The sequence below is a fragment of the Magnolia sinica genome, chromosome 1 (assembly GCF_029962835.1).
Source record: "Magnolia sinica isolate HGM2019 chromosome 1, MsV1, whole genome shotgun sequence".
Classification (NCBI taxonomy): Eukaryota; Viridiplantae; Streptophyta; class Magnoliopsida; order Magnoliales; family Magnoliaceae; genus Magnolia; species Magnolia sinica.
In genome coordinates, this window is record NC_080573.1 from 14,502,956 (window position 1) to 14,522,847 (window position 19,892).

General features: G+C 43.7%; 1 protein-coding gene across 3 annotated transcripts; it reads left to right on the plus strand.

Annotated features, from left to right (window-relative positions):
* Positions 1 to 5,176: 5,176 nt before the first annotated feature.
* LOC131240653 (glucan endo-1,3-beta-glucosidase 1) lies at positions 5,177 to 15,232 on the plus strand. Of its 3 annotated transcripts, none has more exons than XM_058239055.1 (4): positions 5,177 to 5,429; positions 5,519 to 6,826; positions 9,130 to 9,157; positions 10,904 to 12,331. In XM_058239055.1, the coding sequence occupies exons 1-4, from the start codon at positions 5,369 to 5,371 to the stop codon at positions 10,941 to 10,943; spliced, it is 1,437 nt and encodes a 478-aa protein (XP_058095038.1). In that variant the 5' UTR covers positions 5,177 to 5,368; the 3' UTR covers positions 10,944 to 12,331. The 3 variants fall into 3 exon arrangements, with proteins under 3 accessions (XP_058095038.1, XP_058095020.1, XP_058095029.1); XM_058239037.1 differs by lacking the exon at positions 10,904 to 12,331 and adding an exon at positions 14,684 to 15,232 and having other exon boundaries at positions 5,179 to 5,429; XM_058239046.1 differs by lacking the exon at positions 10,904 to 12,331 and adding an exon at positions 14,684 to 15,232 and having other exon boundaries at positions 5,179 to 5,429; positions 5,522 to 6,826.
* Positions 15,233 to 19,892: the final 4,660 nt, after the last annotated feature.

Sequence of the window (19,892 nt, forward strand, 5' to 3'; positions counted from 1 at the left end):
GTTCATGGTGCACTATAAAAGTGGCACAACAATGAGGGTTCCACTGTGGATAAATAAGAATACAAGAGCCATGCATGCGAAGGCATGTGCAATTTTCACACACCCATTTTACACAAACATGAAATCAATCTCTATGGTGCAAGGAACTCAGATTTAAGGCCACTTAAGAAGAACAGTGGTAATTGAAAATGGGATGATAATTGGGTATCCTGGTTACATTCTTCATATTATATTGATCATTGAGCTATAGGAGATGTGTTCCACCACTTGTTCTAACACAGTGGTTGATAGACATCAGATAGTTGATTCCAGTACCATTTTTCTTTGGCATGTATAACTCAGGGATATTTATATGTTTTAACTTTATATAAATATGTATGTACTAAATACTAGCTAATCTACTTCCAGTAACATGTGTTTTCATCTATTGCATGCATTACATTTTTTTAACCATCGCCCAATAGTGGGGAGTGAAAATGGACTTCACAGCATTTGGATCGGCTGTGAGAAGACAATTTTCCAAGGACCAGGTATGATGTTTCGAAATCCTATCGATTATATTATAAGTATATATAATATGTGCACGCATGTGTATATATACGAGTCGATCAATTGCATGAGAATGACTACCGGATCAACGGAGGATCATGTGTTAAATTGGTATGTTTAATTTTTTCCTTCTCTCAATACAAATCATCACATACTGACATATCCTATCTTTAATAGGTAGTACACATGATTTGGTAGAAGCATATGAAGCAGTTTACTGGGTCAATGTAGGATGATTTTAATGTTAAACCATATATTCTTGTCCTCAAGTTTGACATGATTTTCACCAAATATCTACGTATTTGTAATTTGTACCTAATTTCATTGAGTAAACAATTTGGGATTGATTGCCTTGATTCTACATCCTTCCACAGTAAGGTCGTGCAACATACAACCACGCAAGCCTGCATCCAAGTCAAGGTCTTGATTCTCTTGGCATATGTAAGTTTTAGCGAATGGACTGGTAGATTTATATCAATTTCTTTTCTTTATTTCTTTGTTTCTTTTTTTTCTTTTTTTTTTTTTTAGAATTCTTACCAAGATGAAAAAAACGAGATAGTAATTCGACATTCATTTCGTATTGCTTTTGCAGAGAACATTTTATTTTCCCGGTTGAAGATTGGTGAGGTGGCAGTCTCAATCTGATTAATCACTATGACATAAACATTGCGGTGGTCTGGTAAGGGAGAGTGACGAAACGTGAAAGAAGTTAAGGAATTTTTTGTGGATATTTCAAGAGTTGATATGATTTGAGCATGTAACGTATTCGTTGAGTCTAGGATAGGTATCAGTGGAAGAATCAATGCCTTCTGTGGTAATATTTCATCTTATGTTAGACAGATGTTAACATCCGTATCCAGCTTATTTTCCACGTCCGTATAAGGATGGTTTGGTGAGCAACATGCCGGATTGCATGCCCCGCCTCACCAATTGTATGTTGATATTTATGTTTTATCTTCATCCATGAACGTATGATCTTATGAACAGGTTAGATAACAAACAAACATCACTGTGAGCCCTGGAAAGGTTTCAATGGTGGAAATCATTATTCCCATTGTTTCATGTAGTGTGGTCCACCTGAGCTCTTGATAGGCTTAAATTTTGAACTCAGCCCCTAAAATGAGATGGAAAAACGGATGGACGGTGTGGATAAACTACATACATTCACGGTGGGTCCAACAAAGTTTACTCAGTACCATAAAAGGGTACTAGTAACTTAGTACGCAGCCCGATTTCTCAGACATAAATATCATTCTAATCCAAAACTTATGTGGCCTCGCAAAATTTCCAACGGTGGGCGTTCAATAACAGCTGGCCCAATCACACACATGGTGGGGCATGAATCCAAGGCGAACATCAGGTAGGCCCCACCTTGGATGTGACTGTGTCCAAAAACAAGGCCCATCCAACAATCCCCGATGATGATATTGAGTACTGACTATGGACCGTTATTGAAGCTCATCTTAGTTTTTACCATATATTGTATCCCATGGGCAATCCAAACAGCCCCACCGTGATATCCTATGGGATAAAAGGAATCCCATGAATTCCAAACGTAATGTTGGATCCATCATGGGATAGAGGTGTATACTTCTATCCCCAGACAATCCATTGTCTATCATAAATGCTGCTGTCAGCGCAATTCCATCCCATTTAATCCACCCTAACGCAAATGCCCAGATAGGCCCTGAGTGATGATATCCCTATGAATGGTTTGGATGGCATATAAGCATCATGATCAGTTCCATAAAGGTTTCAATAGTGGACGTTTTTATTCCCACTATTTCGTTTGGTGTGGCCCACATGAATTTTTGATCTGCCTTTTTCTAGGATATAAAATCTATAAAACAGATGGACGGAGTGGATTTATCATGGACATCCATGTGGACCCCACACAGCCCCGGGTCACAGGCAATCTGCTTCCACGCTTAATATCTTTCTCACGTGCCCTGCTGGCGTTTTCGCCGAAGAGTACCCCTCCACCCTATCGAAATTGGATTGCGTACTGAGTTACTACGCTCTCATCGTACTTAGTAAACTCTGTTGGGCCCACCGTGGATGTATGTAGTTTATATATGCCATCCATACGTTTTTCGGATCATTTAAAGGGTTGAGACCAAAATTGAAATATATACGAAGCTCAAGTGAACCATACCATAGGAAACAGTGGGAATAATGATTTCCACTGTTGAAACCTTGCTAAGCTCTTCGGTGATTTTTATTTGTCATCCAACCTGTTCATAAGATCCAAAAAAAACATGGATGAACGGAAAAAAACAAATATAAGTTGATCTAAAACTTCAGTGGCCCTCAAGAAATTTTCAACGGTACGAGTTCAATTCACACTGTTTTCACTGGTGTGGTTTAGATATTCTTCATTTTTGGATTCAAGCCATAAAATTATCTGATAAAATGTTTGGAAGGAGTAGATAAAATATATAAATCACACCGGACCTCATAGAGTTTACTCAGTAAGCTTAGTGTACTGGTTACACGCAATCCGCTTCCCTGGTAATTTTTTACTATAGACGCCACCTTTTATCCACCTCACCTTTTTCATCAACCCTAAACTTTCGTAACCAAACTAGATCTCTACTGTACGAAAAAACCCATTTCAGACAAAAAAACCCTACTTCTACCTTAATAGGAGGGGTATTTTTGTCTGTCCGTACCCTAAAAATGTAGTTTCGTGTTCAAACTTTGCGGCCGTCGAAAAAAAAAGGCCTTAAAAGCTAAGGGTCTACTGTGCTAATTTTTTGCCACCTATATTACCTAATGGAGTACATAGTTTCCTGTAATCTACATGCGCTCTACTTAGGGTTGCACATGCAGCCGAACCAAGTTGAGTTGGCCTTAGCTCGACTCAGTCCTCGAGCCTAACTGGCTAGCTTGGCTTGGTTCAATCAGTAACTTGGGCTAGTTTGAGCCGAGTTCGAGCCAAGATCGAGCCAAGTTCACTTGTGCAACATTTTCACAAACACTTGGATTGCACCTTCAAAATCTCACTGTATCTAAAACATCAGCAATGGTTTTACATGTATTTTATCAAACACCTTCTAAGCAACATAAAAATAAAGAAAAAATGAGTATTTGTTTCATATACATACCTTCTTTACCACCAGCCACACTTTGTTGAGTTATTTCATCAAATTGCTCATTGAGTAACATTAATATCAAATTAACCGTGTCACCAAACTAATTCGATCCAAGTAAGATTCGAGCCAGGTTGGATCCAGGCCGAGTTGAGTTGGGCCATATCAAACTTGGCTCGAACTCATTTTGAATTTTAAAAAATCAGTTCAACTCGGCTTGAACTCTGCTTAACCGAGTCATTTCGAGCTTTTTCGAGCCGGGTGGAGCGAGCTAACCGAGCTAGGTCGGTTCGTGTACACCCCCAGCTCTACTGCATTTTAAAATTTAGAGCTACAAGAACGTATAAAGAAGGTACGCATGTGCTAGATCAGATCCGCCAGTCCATCAGTTTTGAAAGACAACAATAGGGCAGAAATATAAAATTCAGCTAGATCGAAAACTAATGTGGGCCATATCACATAAAACAACAGGGATTGAGCGCCCACCGTTGGAAACTTTGTGGGCCACGGGAGTATTTTATCAGTATGATATTTGTGCCAACTGTTTATCTGAGTGGTAATAACCCTATAAACGGTTTGGATGACATTTAAATATATCATGGTCGACTCTAGGAAGGCTTCAATGATGGGAGTTTCCATTCTCACTGTTTCGTTTTGTGTGGCCCAACTATCATTGGATCTGCCTGATTTTTAGATTCCTATCTTATCTTTGTCTTGCAAAACGGATGGACCGAGTGGATTTTTCAAGGGAATATCTGTGGCCCCACACAGCTTCCTACTGCAGGAACTTCACCCGCCTCTGTCGCGATTGAGGAACCCGCATCTGTGGAGCCCAAAATTTTCAATGGCCATTATTCGACTCCAAAATCAATGGCCAGGATAATCACTGAATCGTAATTACGAGATATTAACCTATTGTTCATGGTAAAGATGACATGGACGGTTCACACCATGGATGGCGACACGCTATAGTCTGAGTCACGAGTCGCGACAGACGCAAAGCAAACTCTTTCAGTCGGACGAGTATTGTGCACTGAGGAGCTTGGCACGCTAGGATTCTTTGTGGCCCCACATTGATGTATTTGTTTAATCGACTCCGTCCATCCGTTTATCCAGTTCATTTTAGGCCATTACATGAAAATTAAAGCCTTTCCAAATCTCAATGGACCACACCACAGAAACAAGTGGGAATTATGACATCTACCGTTGAAACCTTCTTAAGGCCCACAGTAATTTTTACTGGTCTTCCAAGCTTCTAATTAGGTCACATGGGCCTGGATGAAGGGAAAAAACAAATATAAGCTCGATCCAACACTCCACTCCTGTGGCCCCCAAGAAGTCTTCAACGGTAAGCGTTTAATTCCCACTGTTTCCACTCGTGTGGTCCACTTGAGCCTTGGATACGCTTCCATCTTTGAGTCATTCCCTAAAATAATCTTTAAAAATGGATAGAGGGCGTCGATTAAAAAATACATAACGGTGGACCCCACAGAGAATCTATAGCGTGGTGAGCTCCTCACTACAGCGTCCCCTTCGGTCGGAGCTCCTCTGCCAACCTCATCAGTCCTTCGTTCGTGAAACATCCAAAAACTCAAATAAAAAGGCATTAAAAAGGGTGAGGGAGAGAATATTAACACCCACATTTTGAACAAAATCATACAAAATAATGCAAAAATCTGTAGCAAAAGATCACCAAAAAGAAGAACAGCACCACCGTCTTCTCATCCATGGAAGACTCTAACCTTCCCTTCAATCTCTTCCTCTTCCTCTCTCTCCTCCTCTTCTCAGGTAAAATCAAATAAAAATAAAAATATAGCCCCTCAAAAGCCCCAATTTTTTAACATCTCACCCACTTTTCGTCTCTTTTTCTCAATCAGCAGCAGTAGAAGCAGACCTAACATGGGAGCTCAAGAAGCAGAACCAAGACGCCGCCGCCTTCATCGGTGTAAACATCGGTACGGACACCTCTAACCTCCTCTCACCGACGGCCATCGTCTCCCTCCTCCAGCTCCAGCAAATCTCCCACGTCCGTCTCTACGACGCGGACCCCGATCTCCTCCGCGCCCTGGCCCACACCAAGATCCGCGTCGTCGTCGGAATCCCCAACAACCAGCTCCTCGCCCTCGGCTCCTCCAACGCCACCGCCGCCGCCTGGATCGGCCGCAACGTCGTCGCCTTCTATCCCGATACCCTCATCACCGCCATCGCCGTCGGCGATGAGGTCCTTACCAGCGTCCCTTCCGTGGGCCCACTCCTCGTCCCCGCCATTGAATTTCTCTACGCCGCTCTCGTCGCCGCCAACCTGCATACCCAGATCAAAATCTCCACCCCGCACTCGGCCTCCATCGTCCTCGACCCCTTTCCCCCTTCTCAGGCCTTCTTTAACCAGTCACTAAACTCAGTCATCCAGCCGTTGATCGCGTTCCTCTCCCGGACGGAATCGCCCCTGATGATGAATCTCTACCCTTACTACGTCTTTATGCAGAATCGGGGCGTCGTTCCGCTCGATAATTCGCTCTTCAAGCCACTAACCCCCGCCAAGGAGGAGGTGGACCCGAATACCCTGCTGCATTACACCAACGTCCTGGATGCGATGATCGACGCGGTCTACTTCTCGATGAAGAACCTCAACGTCACCGACGTCGCCGTCCTCGTCACTGAGTCCGGCTGGCCGTCGAAGGGGGACTCGAAAGAGCCGTACGCGACGATCGACAATGCAAACACCTACAATTCGAACCTGATCAAGCACGTGATCGACCGCAGCGGGACGCCGCTGCATCCAGAGATCACGTCCAGCGTCTTCATCTACGAGCTCTTGAATGAAGATCTGCGGCCGGGGCCGGTGTCGGAGGCGAATTGGGGGCTTTTCTATGGGAATTCGACGCCGGTGTATCTGCTGCATGTTACAGGGAGTGGGACGTTCCTGGCCAACGACACGACGAACCGGACGTTTTGCGTGGCGATGGACGGCGTGGATTCGAGGACACTGCAGGCGGCGCTGGATTGGGCGTGTGGGCCCGGGCTATCCAATTGCTCGGAGATCCAGCCAGGGGAGGTTTGCTACCAGCCGAACAATGTGAAGAGCCATGCTTCGTATGCGTTCGATAGCTACTACCAGAAGGAAGGGAAGGCCGTTGGATCCTGCGATTTCAAGGGTATCGCCATTGTCACCACCACAGACCCAAGTAAGTATGGTAGATGATGATAGAGTGTTCTGTTTCTCGCGTAATTGCTATTGGTTCGGGCTCTGTGGGGTCCATCACGTGAATCTGAACCGTGAATCTGGTGCGGCTCCTCATGATCACCGCACATTCTAGGAATCATCCCTATCGAAGACTCAGGTGGGGCACGCCATTAAGAACAATGTGTATTTACCTATTGTGGCCCACTTAATTTTTTTGATGGCTTGAGTTTAAGTGGGTCTCTTCATCTGGTGGGGCACAACCTGATGACTGGGTTGGATGGATAAAAACTACAATGTGGAACTCACATTCCATCTAGCAACGTCTCAGATTGTTCCCTATGGTGTGGCCCAGAGGCTTTAAGACGTGAGGCCGTATCTAATTGACGGGTTTGATGACACTTGTACATGAAGATGGGCCCCACACGATGTGATCATGCTCTTTGTTTATGAGGCTCTATTTGCTATTTTGCCCCTCGTGATCAAAACCGTTCAAGAAGAAGGTCCCACCATGGAAAGGAAGGGCCGCTGAATAAGAGTGGTTGTGAATGATCCTAGCCGTTTGATCTATGGACGGATCAGAACCATGGAATCGTCTTCATTTTGCATCTCCTGAAGTGGGCCCGCCGTGGCTGGCGGCTATCAGTTTACTTCAGGAGTGCGGCACATTCCCCTATCTTTTTGACTTTTGAGCTTTGCTTAGAGGGGCGAGTAAGCATTTCGGCTTTCTTTCCATATTCTATCTACATAGGGCTGTGGCCCACTGAATCGAAGCCGTGATCACGCATGATTTTTGAGACATTGGAGTATAAGAAGTGGGTCCCACATGATGAACGGCCCGTTCCTAGTACGAGGGAGTGCAAATTGACATTCCACGTAAAATAAGATCTGGCCGTTAATCAGCTGTGCCATATGGTTATGAACTGAATGGACGGTGAAAAGATTCACGAACCGCTCACATTCTGTTTCACACTTGTCGGCCACCTAATGAGCATATGGAATTATTTTGGAGCAGAGCACGTGCAATGGTGCTGCCCACCTGATGGACGGCTCCGATTTCCGCATTAGAAAATGTGGGGATGGTCCGATTTATAGTATGGTACGGCTTCTCAGTGCTCCTTAACTTGTGTGGGGGTCCGGGAAGTGAACTTTTCATTGTACTTGCCTCTCGTACATGCCAACATGGCATACGTTGACTAGATCGAAGCCGATCAAAAGGTGGGTCCTGCTGCATATATTTCATCACCCGAAAACGACTTCTGTCCGCTAATTAGGTGGTCCTCACATGCACTCAAGGAATCGATGGTTAATTACACACTGTCCACCTTCAACGCACGAGTTTCTTGACGTGAGACTGACGCTTGGGTCTAGCACACGTGTTAGGGTTGGCACGTGCGAGAGGCGAGTAGATGAGGTAGGCCAGGTGGCTGAACTCGGGGAATTCACGGTCACGGGGGACCAAAGATTCCCGTGTAGTTCTGCATCAAGCAGAAGATGGTGGCGACTCTAGAACCGGACACATGGCGTATTAGAATTTGGACAAGTCACTATTTTACTTTTAGCCATCCATTTGATGGCCATTAATTGGATGGCTAGGATTCGTTGATCGGTGTGGTTCTAGAGAGATGACCTATCCACAATGGGACCCACAGTTTAGATGGTCTAGATAGTTGTTCACCAGTGTCACACGTGAGGAAAATGCGCCACCAACATTTGCAAAATGGTGCTAAACAAACGTAGGAGTCGCGAGCCTAATCTTTTGCGGATGTGGGTTGCTGTGTGGGATCCACACAGATGTCCATGACAAATCTACTCTGTCCATCTGTTTCGAAAGACCACAATAGGACAGGATTTTTAAAATCAGGAAGATCTAAAACTCAGGTAGGCCACACCAACAAAACAGTGGGAACAGCAACATCAACCGCTGAAACCTTCCTGGTGCTGATAATGACGTTTATATGACATCCAAACCGTTCATAGATTTATTACCACTTAGAGGAACTGTACGAACAAATATCATTCGGAAACGCCAGGCGTTCAATTCCCACTGTTTCTTGTGGTATGGCCGACATGAGTTTTGGATATGCCTATTTTTTAAATCTTGTCCTATCGTGGTCTTTCAAAACGGATGAACGGAGTGGATTTGTCACGTACATCTCTATGGCCCCACGCAGTCCGGGGCATAGAGATATTTCTGTGCGGTCACACGCAATCCGCTCCCATCTTTTGCAGCTTTTGGTGGATTTGAGTGGTCGCGAGCACTGCTGTGAGAATAGATATATATATTTTATTTTATTGTTTTTGCAGGTCACGGTAGCTGTATTTTTCCTGGCAGGTGAGGAAGGCTGGAATTTTTCGCTGTACTTTTTGTTTATTTCTAGAAGCGGATTGCGTACTGAGTATGAGCGTACTGAGTAAACTCTGTGGGTCCACCGTGATTTATGTATTTTATCCAGTCTGTCCATCTACTTTACAAGATAATTTTAGAGCCTTAGCTTAAAACCGAAGTATATACAGGCCTAAAATGGACCACACCACAGGAAACCGTGTGAATTGAATTTATAGCGTTGAAAAATTCTTGGAGGCCACAGAAGTTTTGGATCAAGATTATATTTGTTTTTTTTTCCCTTCATCCATGTTGTTTTGATTTTATTAACAGTTTGGATGAAAAATAAACATCACTGTGGGGGCCTAGAAAGGTTTCAACGGTGGAAATCATTATTTCCACTGTTTCCTGTGGTAGGGTCCACTTGAGATTTTTATAAGCTTCAATTTTGGGCTCAACGCCTAAAATTAGATGGAAAAACGGATGATAGGTGTGGATAAACTACATAAATTCCCGGTATGCCCAACTGAGTTTACTTAGTACGATAAGAGCGTACGCAATCCGATTTCTTTATTTCTTCCTTTCTTTCTTTTTTAGCTTTTTTCTATAATTCTCGTCGCTCGAGTCAAAATAAGGTGCACTGGCCTCACACGTGGGATTTTGCCCACGTGCATCACATCTGAGACGCTGTCTAGCAACCCTGGCTAAGATTATCAGGTGGGCAATTTAGAAACATAGGAATGGATAAGGGAAAATTGACCAACGGTTAGAATTATATGTACACGTGTCACCCACCTGTTTATCATAGTTTCCCGATTTCAAAGGGGTGGTTTCTGACGGGTGGGTTCTATGGAAGAGTGTGATGGGTGATGCTAGTATGGGAATTAAACTGTCCAAATTGGGAACCCAGTGTAGGTCAGCCATCTTACCAAGATAATGTAGGTTGGGTGCCCATCTCTAGCCACGAACGGGCAGTTTTGTGGGTGGGCCCACGGTGATGTATTTGTTTATCCATACCGTGCAAACCTTTTCTTAGATCATTTTAAGGTTTGAATACAAAAATGAGTCATATAGAACACTCATGTGGATCACACCATGTGATAAGCTTGGGTTGCATTAAATGCAAGAGTCATCTCTTGTGTGATCCATTTAAGCGTTGTATCTGTCGCATTTTTGTGAACATACCTTGAAATTATCTGAGAGAAGGGATGGACGGCGTGAATAAACAGATACATCACGGTGGGCCCGCCCACAGAACTGACCGTTCGTGGCTAGAGACGGGCGGGGTAAAGACGCAATCCCCGTCCTGGATATTTGACACTTGTTTTCTGGATACGGACCGTTGGATATTTTTTATTTTGCTGACCATGTGTCCCGTTTCCATGTATGAGGTCATGCACTTTCAAATTGCACTCGTGCGACTGAAATTACACTTCTCATTACTGCACGATCTGCGGCTTGGGATCCACGTGAAAGATCTAAGCCGCTCATCCGTTGGGCTCCACCATAGGGATTCGTTAGCTTGATATTGGGCCAACATGATGATCCAATGGAGCACGTCCAAGATTGATGAACAATCATCTGATCAGATGAGTGGAATGACTCGGCAGATGTTTGAGGTAGGGTAACTACATGTGTGGCCCACCTGATGTGCAGCTTGGATCTTGTGCAAATGTCCCACTTTGGCACGTGGGTCTGCCAATACCTCCGGCTTATGTTTCTCAATATTCTGCGACAAGAATAACTTGGTCGCAGGATAGGGCTCGACCCTAGATTAAATGAGCGGCGTGTTTAAGTAGGACCCAGGCCGTAAGGACGGTGGGCTCTACGTATGACGTCCACTGGGGAAAGAAATCACACTGATGTGACAATTCCAGACGTCCAATTAGAGAACTCCTGGTTGATTAAGGACTAATAATCTTTTCTGATCCGCTTGTCGGCTGATCAGATGGTTAGGACAGTTGTCATTGTGCTAATTTTTTTTTATTGTGGAATTTTTTGGGGAGGCCCAACTAATTAATGGTCCGTTCGCACCCGCATGTTTCTTGATTGTGGTTATGGAGCGTACACCCATTTACACGTGTGTGCGGGGGACGCGGGTTGCCTACAGCCCGGACTATGTGGGACCGACCGTGATGTTTGTGAGAAATCCACTCCGTCCATCCGTTTACCAAATCATGTCAGGAGATAGACCCAGAAAATAGGCAGATCAAAAACTCTCGAGTCGTCCACAGGATATGAAAAGGTGAGGTGGGAAATGTTTAGCGTTGAAATCTTCTTGGGTCGACCGTGATGTTTATATGACATCCAAACCGTTCATAAGATAATTAAAAATTTTGACCCGACAAATGTTTCAACGTTGGACATTCAATACCCACGTTTTCATTTAGCGTGGCCCACTTGAGTTTTGATTCTGACTCATTTTTGAGCTTATGTCTTAACATGGGCTGTTAAAACGGATGGATGGGTGGATTTTCACAAACATCGCGGTGGTAGCAGGGCCGCGTAGCTTCCGTCCGGTCGTCGTCGGAGGCAATCCTCGTCTCGCGCGCGTGAAGGTGGACGAAACGCACAGATGTCGGTCTGCCACGATTTATTAAGTAGTGTTTTTCCACTGTACTTGTCTTAGACCTGTCATACAAGCAGTACGATCCAGGCTGTGCAAATTGGATTTCCTGCTAAAAGCCTTTGGCAGGAAGCTCCTGCGCTGCGATGGTAGGTGGGGCCCACCGTGATGTTTAAGAGAAATTCATACCGTGCATTTATTTCGAGAGATCATTTTAGTACATGCGACCAAAATTAAGGTGGATCCAAAACTCAAGTGGGCCGCACCTGATGAAACGGTGGGGATTCAGTTACTACCGTTTGAAACATTCGTATGGCCACAAAGTTTCATATCAAGCTAAGTTTTTGGTGTTTTGACTTCATCCCAGTGGGAATGACCTTATAAACGGTTTGGATGGCGTATAAACATTAGGGTAGATGTCAGGAAGGTTTCAAGAATAGGAAACTCTTTCCACGGTTTTCCCTCTCGTGTGGCCCACTTAAGGTTTGGATCCATCTCATTTTTTGTAGCATGACCTAAAATGAGCTCTCAAAATGGATGGACGGTGTAGATTTCTCACAAACATCACTGTGGCCCCACCTAACATTCCAGCGCAGGAACTCGCCTTTCGCAGGAAATCCGGGTCCCAATTATTTGTTTAGATGCTTTTCACATGTGGACACGGATTGCCTTCTGACGCTGCCAATACGGAGATGTGTACTGGTCGCTCCTCTGCGGGCCCACTATGATAAGCGTGTTTTATCCACGCCGTCCACATCTATTTTTCCAGATGATTTTAGGAAATGGGCCAAAAAATAGGCATATCCAAATTTCTGCTGGACCACACCACAGGAAAACAGTGGTTGATTGAGTGGCCACTATTAACTTCCCAAGGCCCGGTATAATGTTTATTTGTCATCCAACCTGTTGATTAAAATCACAAAGACCTGGTTAACACAAATATCCGCTTGATCCAAAACTTTTTACGGCCCCCTAGAAGTTTTTAATGGTAGGCGTTCAATGACCACTGTTTCCTATGGTGTGGTCCACCAGAAATTTGGATCTGACTCATTTTTGGGCTCATGCCATATAATAATCTGAAATAATGGATGGACGCTGTGGATAAAACACATACATCATGGTGGGTTCCACAGAGCACCGAGCATTGGGGAGTAGGCAATCCACGTCCTTCACATGTAGGACACGTGTGCAAGATTCAAACGGTTTAGAGTCTACCACGGAGCCATGAGTAGAGAGCCAATGGCCCGGGGGACATGCATGTTATCTGACTAATGATGAGAGCGGCCTGATTTTTTAACTGAAAGCATCTCTGCCTCAAGAGCGTCTGGGATCATGCACACGTGCTGACCGTGATCTTTTCCAGAAAAGTGTAGATTTCACCATCGTTCTTTTTTTTTTTTTTTTTTCCAGAGAGAATGGTAGAAGGATCACATTGATACACATCGTAATTACCAGTCGTTCGACCGTGTGGGGGCCTTCTGTGATGTTTGAATATAATCCAACTCGTCAATTAGATGAGCCACACAATTTTAGCCATGGATCCCAGAATCCAGCATAATCCATAACTCAAGTGGGCCACACCCAAGGGAGCAAATGGGGACATTTTGGAGGGGATGCGTACAGTAGCAATTTCCAGATGGAATGTGGGGGTTCATTTTGCTGTCTATATCTCATCCAATCCAGTCATCATGCGCACCCCACCTCAATGAATGGATCCTCTGAAACTCAAGCCGTTCCAGAATTAATGTGGGCTACAATGAATATATATATATATGTGTGTGTGTGTGTGTGTGTGTTTTTGGCATGTCTTCACATGATTTTAGATGGTATGGCCCACCTGAGTTCCGTATACGGCTGATTTTTGGGATATCCCATAATTTAGTGGGGACCCATCAAATGCACGGTGTTGATGGTCGACATGCATCACGGTGGGGCCCACACAGATTGACCTCACGTGAGCTTATCGTGAGGTCGAGCGCATAGTACCTTTTCCCATATATATATATATATAGTTGTGATTGTACATTGCTCCCTGTGGTGTCCCATCTGAGTTTTTGGCGTGGAAGAAGATTCTTGTGATGTACGCTGCCTGTGAGGATGCATGGTTGGGATTCCACCAAAAAAAAAAAAACATCACAGGTGGGCCCCACACGGCACGAACGGAGCATGTGAGCATTCCTGAAAAGCGATCACACTTTTTACATACGGTCTCATTGGTAGTCGCTCTTGGATTGAAGGGGTACGTTGCGTGGGCCGGTGGGTCCACCTGCTCTGCCTGCCTTTCTTCTAGGAAATCATGAGGCCCACCTGCTTTCCCCGAGTAAATGATGCAATGCACGGGTCCACTCATGCCACCCTGCTGCACCGACACTGTTTCCTTTTTATCAATGTATCATGCTAAGATAGGATGATGCTTTCTTTGGATTCTCTGGATGGTGATTCGATGTGTGTGGGCTCCACATCTCATGACCATTCTGTAATCAATGGGCTGACAGGCCGGTAGTGGTGATCGGTTTGTAGCGCCTAGATGTTCGGCCCTGATTTGATTTTTCCCCTCTTGTTGTAAGATCCGGAAGGAAACTGGTTGTGGGTGTCTAAGTATTTGGGCCTTCAGGATCAAGCAGTTAAAACGGTCTGGGCCAACTAGTCATAGACCGGACCGGGTTCTCGCCCGGTCCGGTTTTTCAATGTAGGTTGTCCTTTTTGGGTGATTGTAGTGGGGCCGTTGCATGATGTCTGCTGTGTTGGTCGCGTACGACTGTTTTTGAGTGCGGAGGTATATAGATTCCTCCAGCCTAGGATGTACACAGTGTACTAGGGTATTCAGTTTGGACAAGTGGGTCCACTGTTCAGTGATCCATGCCGTTGATCAATCGAGCCCTTCAAACATCTTCACGGCTGGAAGATCCTAGCCGCAAGATATATGTTTTTCGTTTATTTAAGACCATTTATTTTGTTTTTCTTCGCAGTAAGAAGGTGGGCAATATCACCAAGCCAGCAAGTAATGCAACAGAGGCCAGCAACGGCGAGGGATTGAGATTGAGAGGGAGGGGAGGTGTGGCCCACCTCCTCATCATTTTAGTAATCCTTATCTCTACATGCATATCTTGGACATCATGAAGCAAGGATGGAGATGAAAAAAGGGTAGTCCATTTATTTATTTATTTTTATTTATTGATTTTGTGTTAGTGAAGGAAAGCATTCCATTTTATCACATTTTGTGGATCACACCCCCCACCACACGATTGATTTGGATCCATTTGGGAAAGTGATTACAGTGGAATCACAGTCACAAAAGGCTAGCCCAAGCTGGAGTCATGCCAAAAAAATACAAAAGTGCTGCTGTCCATGTGCAACCCATATGAGAGAGGTAATTCATCCATGACAAGTCTGGCCAAGCCCATGACCACATGCACATGCTCAATGTGTAAAAATAAAATAGAGATGTTGCAATTCAAACAAGAAGCATTTGTAATGTGATGGTCATTGGTTCAATTCCGATAGCTGGCTTTTCTTTATTTGTACATTTTTATTGTGTGGTGGTTCTTACCATTCGTACCGCTGTGGCAAGAGAGGTTTATTATCCAATAGCAGGTGCTACTGGGGTAGGGGACCCAGGCGAGTTGGAATTGTGGACCGCGATCTGAATTGAGGATGGGTTTTTGGAGTTAGCTCAATGATTTATTCATTAAAACGAATTGATTGGATACATTTCTTATGTGCCTGTTGGTGTTATATTGGATTTGAATCAGATTTTGGATCCATCTATAGTGATTGTGGCTTGGTCTCATGTGTATCATGTCTCTCAACCTGTCGAACCACCTTTGTTAGTTTTGGACACGAGGACCTTTTGTTGAAGCTCGTTTGAGCTTTTTCTTGAGAGTATGGGGTGAGTTACTTCTACATCATATCACCTAATAATCACTCATATAACTATCTAGTTTAACTCATTGTCCTGTGAATGATGACTAGAAAAATAAAAATATATATTCAATGCATTTAACCTCTTTCTTAAAAATTAAAGAAATGGTCATGTTCCAACAAATCACATAGAAATATTGGTAACAAACGTGGAGTTAATGGCATTTTCATAACTAATAGATTGAGCAGTAGCTCGTATTCAAGTTATTTCCATTTTAAGTCAATCATGCATGGTAATGTTATATTAGAACATAATTCAAAGGGAAAAATGTTATATGGAGAGACTTAAGTGAGCACAGTGAGCACTTCCCGCGAGCTCTATGCTTCTATCTCACATGTTCATTTACTAAACAATCCTTATTATTGATACACTGTGTGTGTGTGTAGGAAAAGGTACTATGCGCTCGACCTCACGAGTCCGTCCCATGAGGTCGAGTTGCGTGGGCCCCACCGTGATGCGTTTCGAACATCTACCCCATCAGTCAGATGCACCATTCCATCGTGGGCCTAGGTATCAAAAATCAAGTCAATTCGTGACTTGTGTGGGCCACACCACATATAGAAGTGGGGAGTGGTCGTGCACCATTAAAACATTCATAATCAGTTTTTTGGGCCCACCGAGATGTGGTTTGCAAATCCAGCTCATCCATTATGTGTGTCACACTTGGATGAGGGTTCAGACCAAGTTTCAGCAGCATTAAAAACTCAGGTGGGCCCTACCAAGTGCTTTTATATGTTTTAACGGTGTCTTCACATGATTTTAAATGGTATAGCCCACCTGAGTTCCGTTTGCGGCTGATTTTTGGGATATCCCATAATTTAGAGGGTACTCACCAAATGTACGGTGTTGATGGTCGACATGCATCACGGTGGGGCCCACACAGCTCGACCTCACGGGAGCTTATCGTGAGGTCGAGCGCATAGTACCTTTTCCTATATATATATATATATATATATATATATATATATATATATATATGGGAAAAGGTACAATGCGCTCGAGCTCGCTCATGATAACGTCCCATGAGGTTGAGCTGTGTGGGCCCCACGGTGATGCGTGTCGAAAATCTACCCCACCAGCCAGATGCACCATTCCATTGTGGGCCTAGGTCTAAAAAATCAAGTCAATCCGTGACTTTTGTGGGCCACACCACATACAAAAGCTGAGAGGGGTCGTGCACCATTAAAACATTCATAATCATTTTTTGGGTCCCCTGAGATGTGGTTTGCAAATCCAGCCCATCCATTATGTGTGTCCCACTTAGATGAGAGTTCAGACCAAGTTTCAGCAGCATTCAAAACTCAGGTGGGCCCCACCAAGTGCTTTTATATGTTTTTGGCATGTCTTCACATGATTTTAGATGGTATGACCCACCTGAGTTCTGTATACGGATGATTTTTGAGATATCTAATAATTTAAAGGGGACCCATCAAATGCACGATGTTGATGGTTGACACGCATCACGGTGGGGTCCACACAGCTCGACCTCATGGGACGTTATCATGAGCTCGAGCGCATAGTACCTTTTCCCTATATATATATATATATATATATATATATATATATATATATATATATATATATTTGTGTGTGTGTGTGGGAAAAGGTACTATGCGCTCGACCTCGTGAGTTCGTCCCATGAGGTCGAGCTGTGTGGGCCCCACCGTGATGCGTTTCGAACATCTACCCCATTAGTCAGATGCACCATTCCATCATAGACCTAGGTCTCAAAAATCAAGTCAATCCGTGACTTGTGTGGGCCACACCACATATAGAAGTGGGGAGGGGCCGTGCACCATTAAAACATTCATAATCATTTTTTGGGCCTACCGAGATGTGGTTTGCAAATCGAGCCCATCCATTATGTGTGTCCCACTTGGAGGAGAGTTCATACCAAGTTTAAGCAGCATTCAAAACTCAAGTGGGCCCCACCAAGTGCTTTTATATGTTTTAACGTTGTCTTCACATGATTTTAGATGGTATGGCCCACCTGAGTTCGTATATGGCTGATTTTTGGGATATCCCATAATTTAGAGGGGACCCATCAAATGCACGGTATTAATGGTCGACACGCATCATGGTGGGGGCCCACACAGCTCAACCTCGTGGGAGCTTATCGCGAGGTCGAGCGCATAGTACCTTTTCCATATATATATATAACATATGCATTAGCGTTATATGGAGCTCATTCAGATCAAGCTAGTCTAGTCAGGTTGTAGCCCAACCTCTGCTTAATATCATTTAGATTTTTATGTCTAAGCCCAAGCTTATCCCATGGGCCTAAAAGGTGTGTTCAAACACACCAAGTACCTGCCCAACACAAAAGCTCACGGCCGGGCTACCTGCAACATTTACCACCCTAGATATAATGTAGAGGTGAGTTGCTGAACTGGTGCCAATGTGGCACACGTGTAGGATTCTAATAATGTGCTGGGTGCGGTTCAACGGGAACCTGCCCCTCTACAAGTTGTTGTTGCTGCTTCTTCTTCTTCTTCTTTTTTAAAAATAAAAAATAAAAAAAATTATTAGCCATCTTGTAGTGACGGTGGAACTTCTCGCGATCGGCATTCCTTGAACCTTTCATTTAGAACGGTATTAGCAACGTTACCAACCAGCTCAAAGCATTTTCACCACAAGAGCTTTCCTTTTAAAATAATAATAATAATATTATTATTAATAGAGTTTCTTCCTAACAGGCTATCTTGCAATTTTGGCCCAGGCAATAATAATTGGTCCATATCCCTCAACACGTGCTACATGTGTTGAGGTTGTTGGTCATGGGCCTGTGGGGCCCACTGGTGGGCAATTACTAATGGGTGGGTCCCATGAGTTTAGGCCACTTCTAGCCTCTTCCGTTAGAAGATGATTTTCAAATATAAATTTGAATGGGGATGGAAATAGGGATAAGACAGGATAATTTGGTCTCATCGAAACTCTCATCCTTTCCTATAGAAGGTTTGAGGTTCTCTGGTGAGAAATTTCATCAGAAATACCGAGAGTGCAAGAGAGAAATAGTGGTTGATATATGGAAATCTACCCGTTTAGTTTGTCCTTGGGACGATCTAAGCCATAGACCGTAATCTTAGGCCATCTATACCGTAAAATCAGATGAGTGAATAGACCCATCTGCTCCAGTAGTGAATAGGTGGGCCGTTGGATTTGGAGTGTTAATCTTTGGCTTCGTGAAGGTTCCATATCGTGTAGACTGTTAGATCTTGAGAGACACTTTCTATCAGAAGTTGTATTGCAAGAAAAAGAATTTGAAAATGGAAGAAATGAGAATAATCAGTTGTTAGAAATTAGTAGCTTTCTTTAAGATAGTAATTACACCCTCTAATGTTGAAATTACAAAGTGCTAATGGGTCGTAGCATTTCTTCCTGCAAGACTAATTAACTTCTTGGTGTTGAGAAACAATACAGGAAACTTTAGTTTATAGAACTTGGAAGGAACTATTGAAAAATGTTATAAGTATTGCCTGTAACCAATGTACCAGTTTCACTGCCTAGTGAAACAGTCAATCACACCTACAATCTTTCATTTCACCTATTATAAACCCTTTTTAAGACCGTTTCCGGACCCTATTCAGAAATGGTTATTAACATGTTTTAATGCATTTTCTGGGGTTTTGCAATGGTTTGGGGACACTAGAATTGTATCATCTATATGCCCATTTTAATCATTGCCAGGTCAGCGTGCCGGTCAACGTGCTTGACCCATTGTCAATAGACCGCAATCCTATTCAATTAAATGGGTCACTTTGGGAGTAGGCTTGATGAACTTTCAAGGGAGTCAGGTTAGCCCATAGGGGTAATGGGTCGCGGTTTGGGTTTTGGTTCAAATTCATGGCCCTTCTCGTAAACAGGGTGAGTGAAGGACTCGTTTCAATACTGAGGTCTTGGTATAGATTCCCTAGTGGGGGTGGCTAACAGTGATGTGTGAACTGGCAGTGGGGTGTACTAACAAGCTAACAAAAAAAAAAGAGGTCGAGTTGGGCGACCCCAAACTGAATAAAATGTATACGTTCTCTCTTTCATTTTCTCCCAGACAGGCCAATGGGCCCTGCAATTTGTATCATTTGATATGTGTGATTTTTGGGCTATGGGCCCTGCAATTTGGATGATTTGGATGAAAATGCAATGATTTGGATGAAAATGTATGTGTGGTTGGTGAAAAGCCTAAAGTTTTTTTCATTTAAAGAAAATATCACGGCCTTTTTCATGTAATTCAAAAGTCGCACATATTGATATCCCATCAC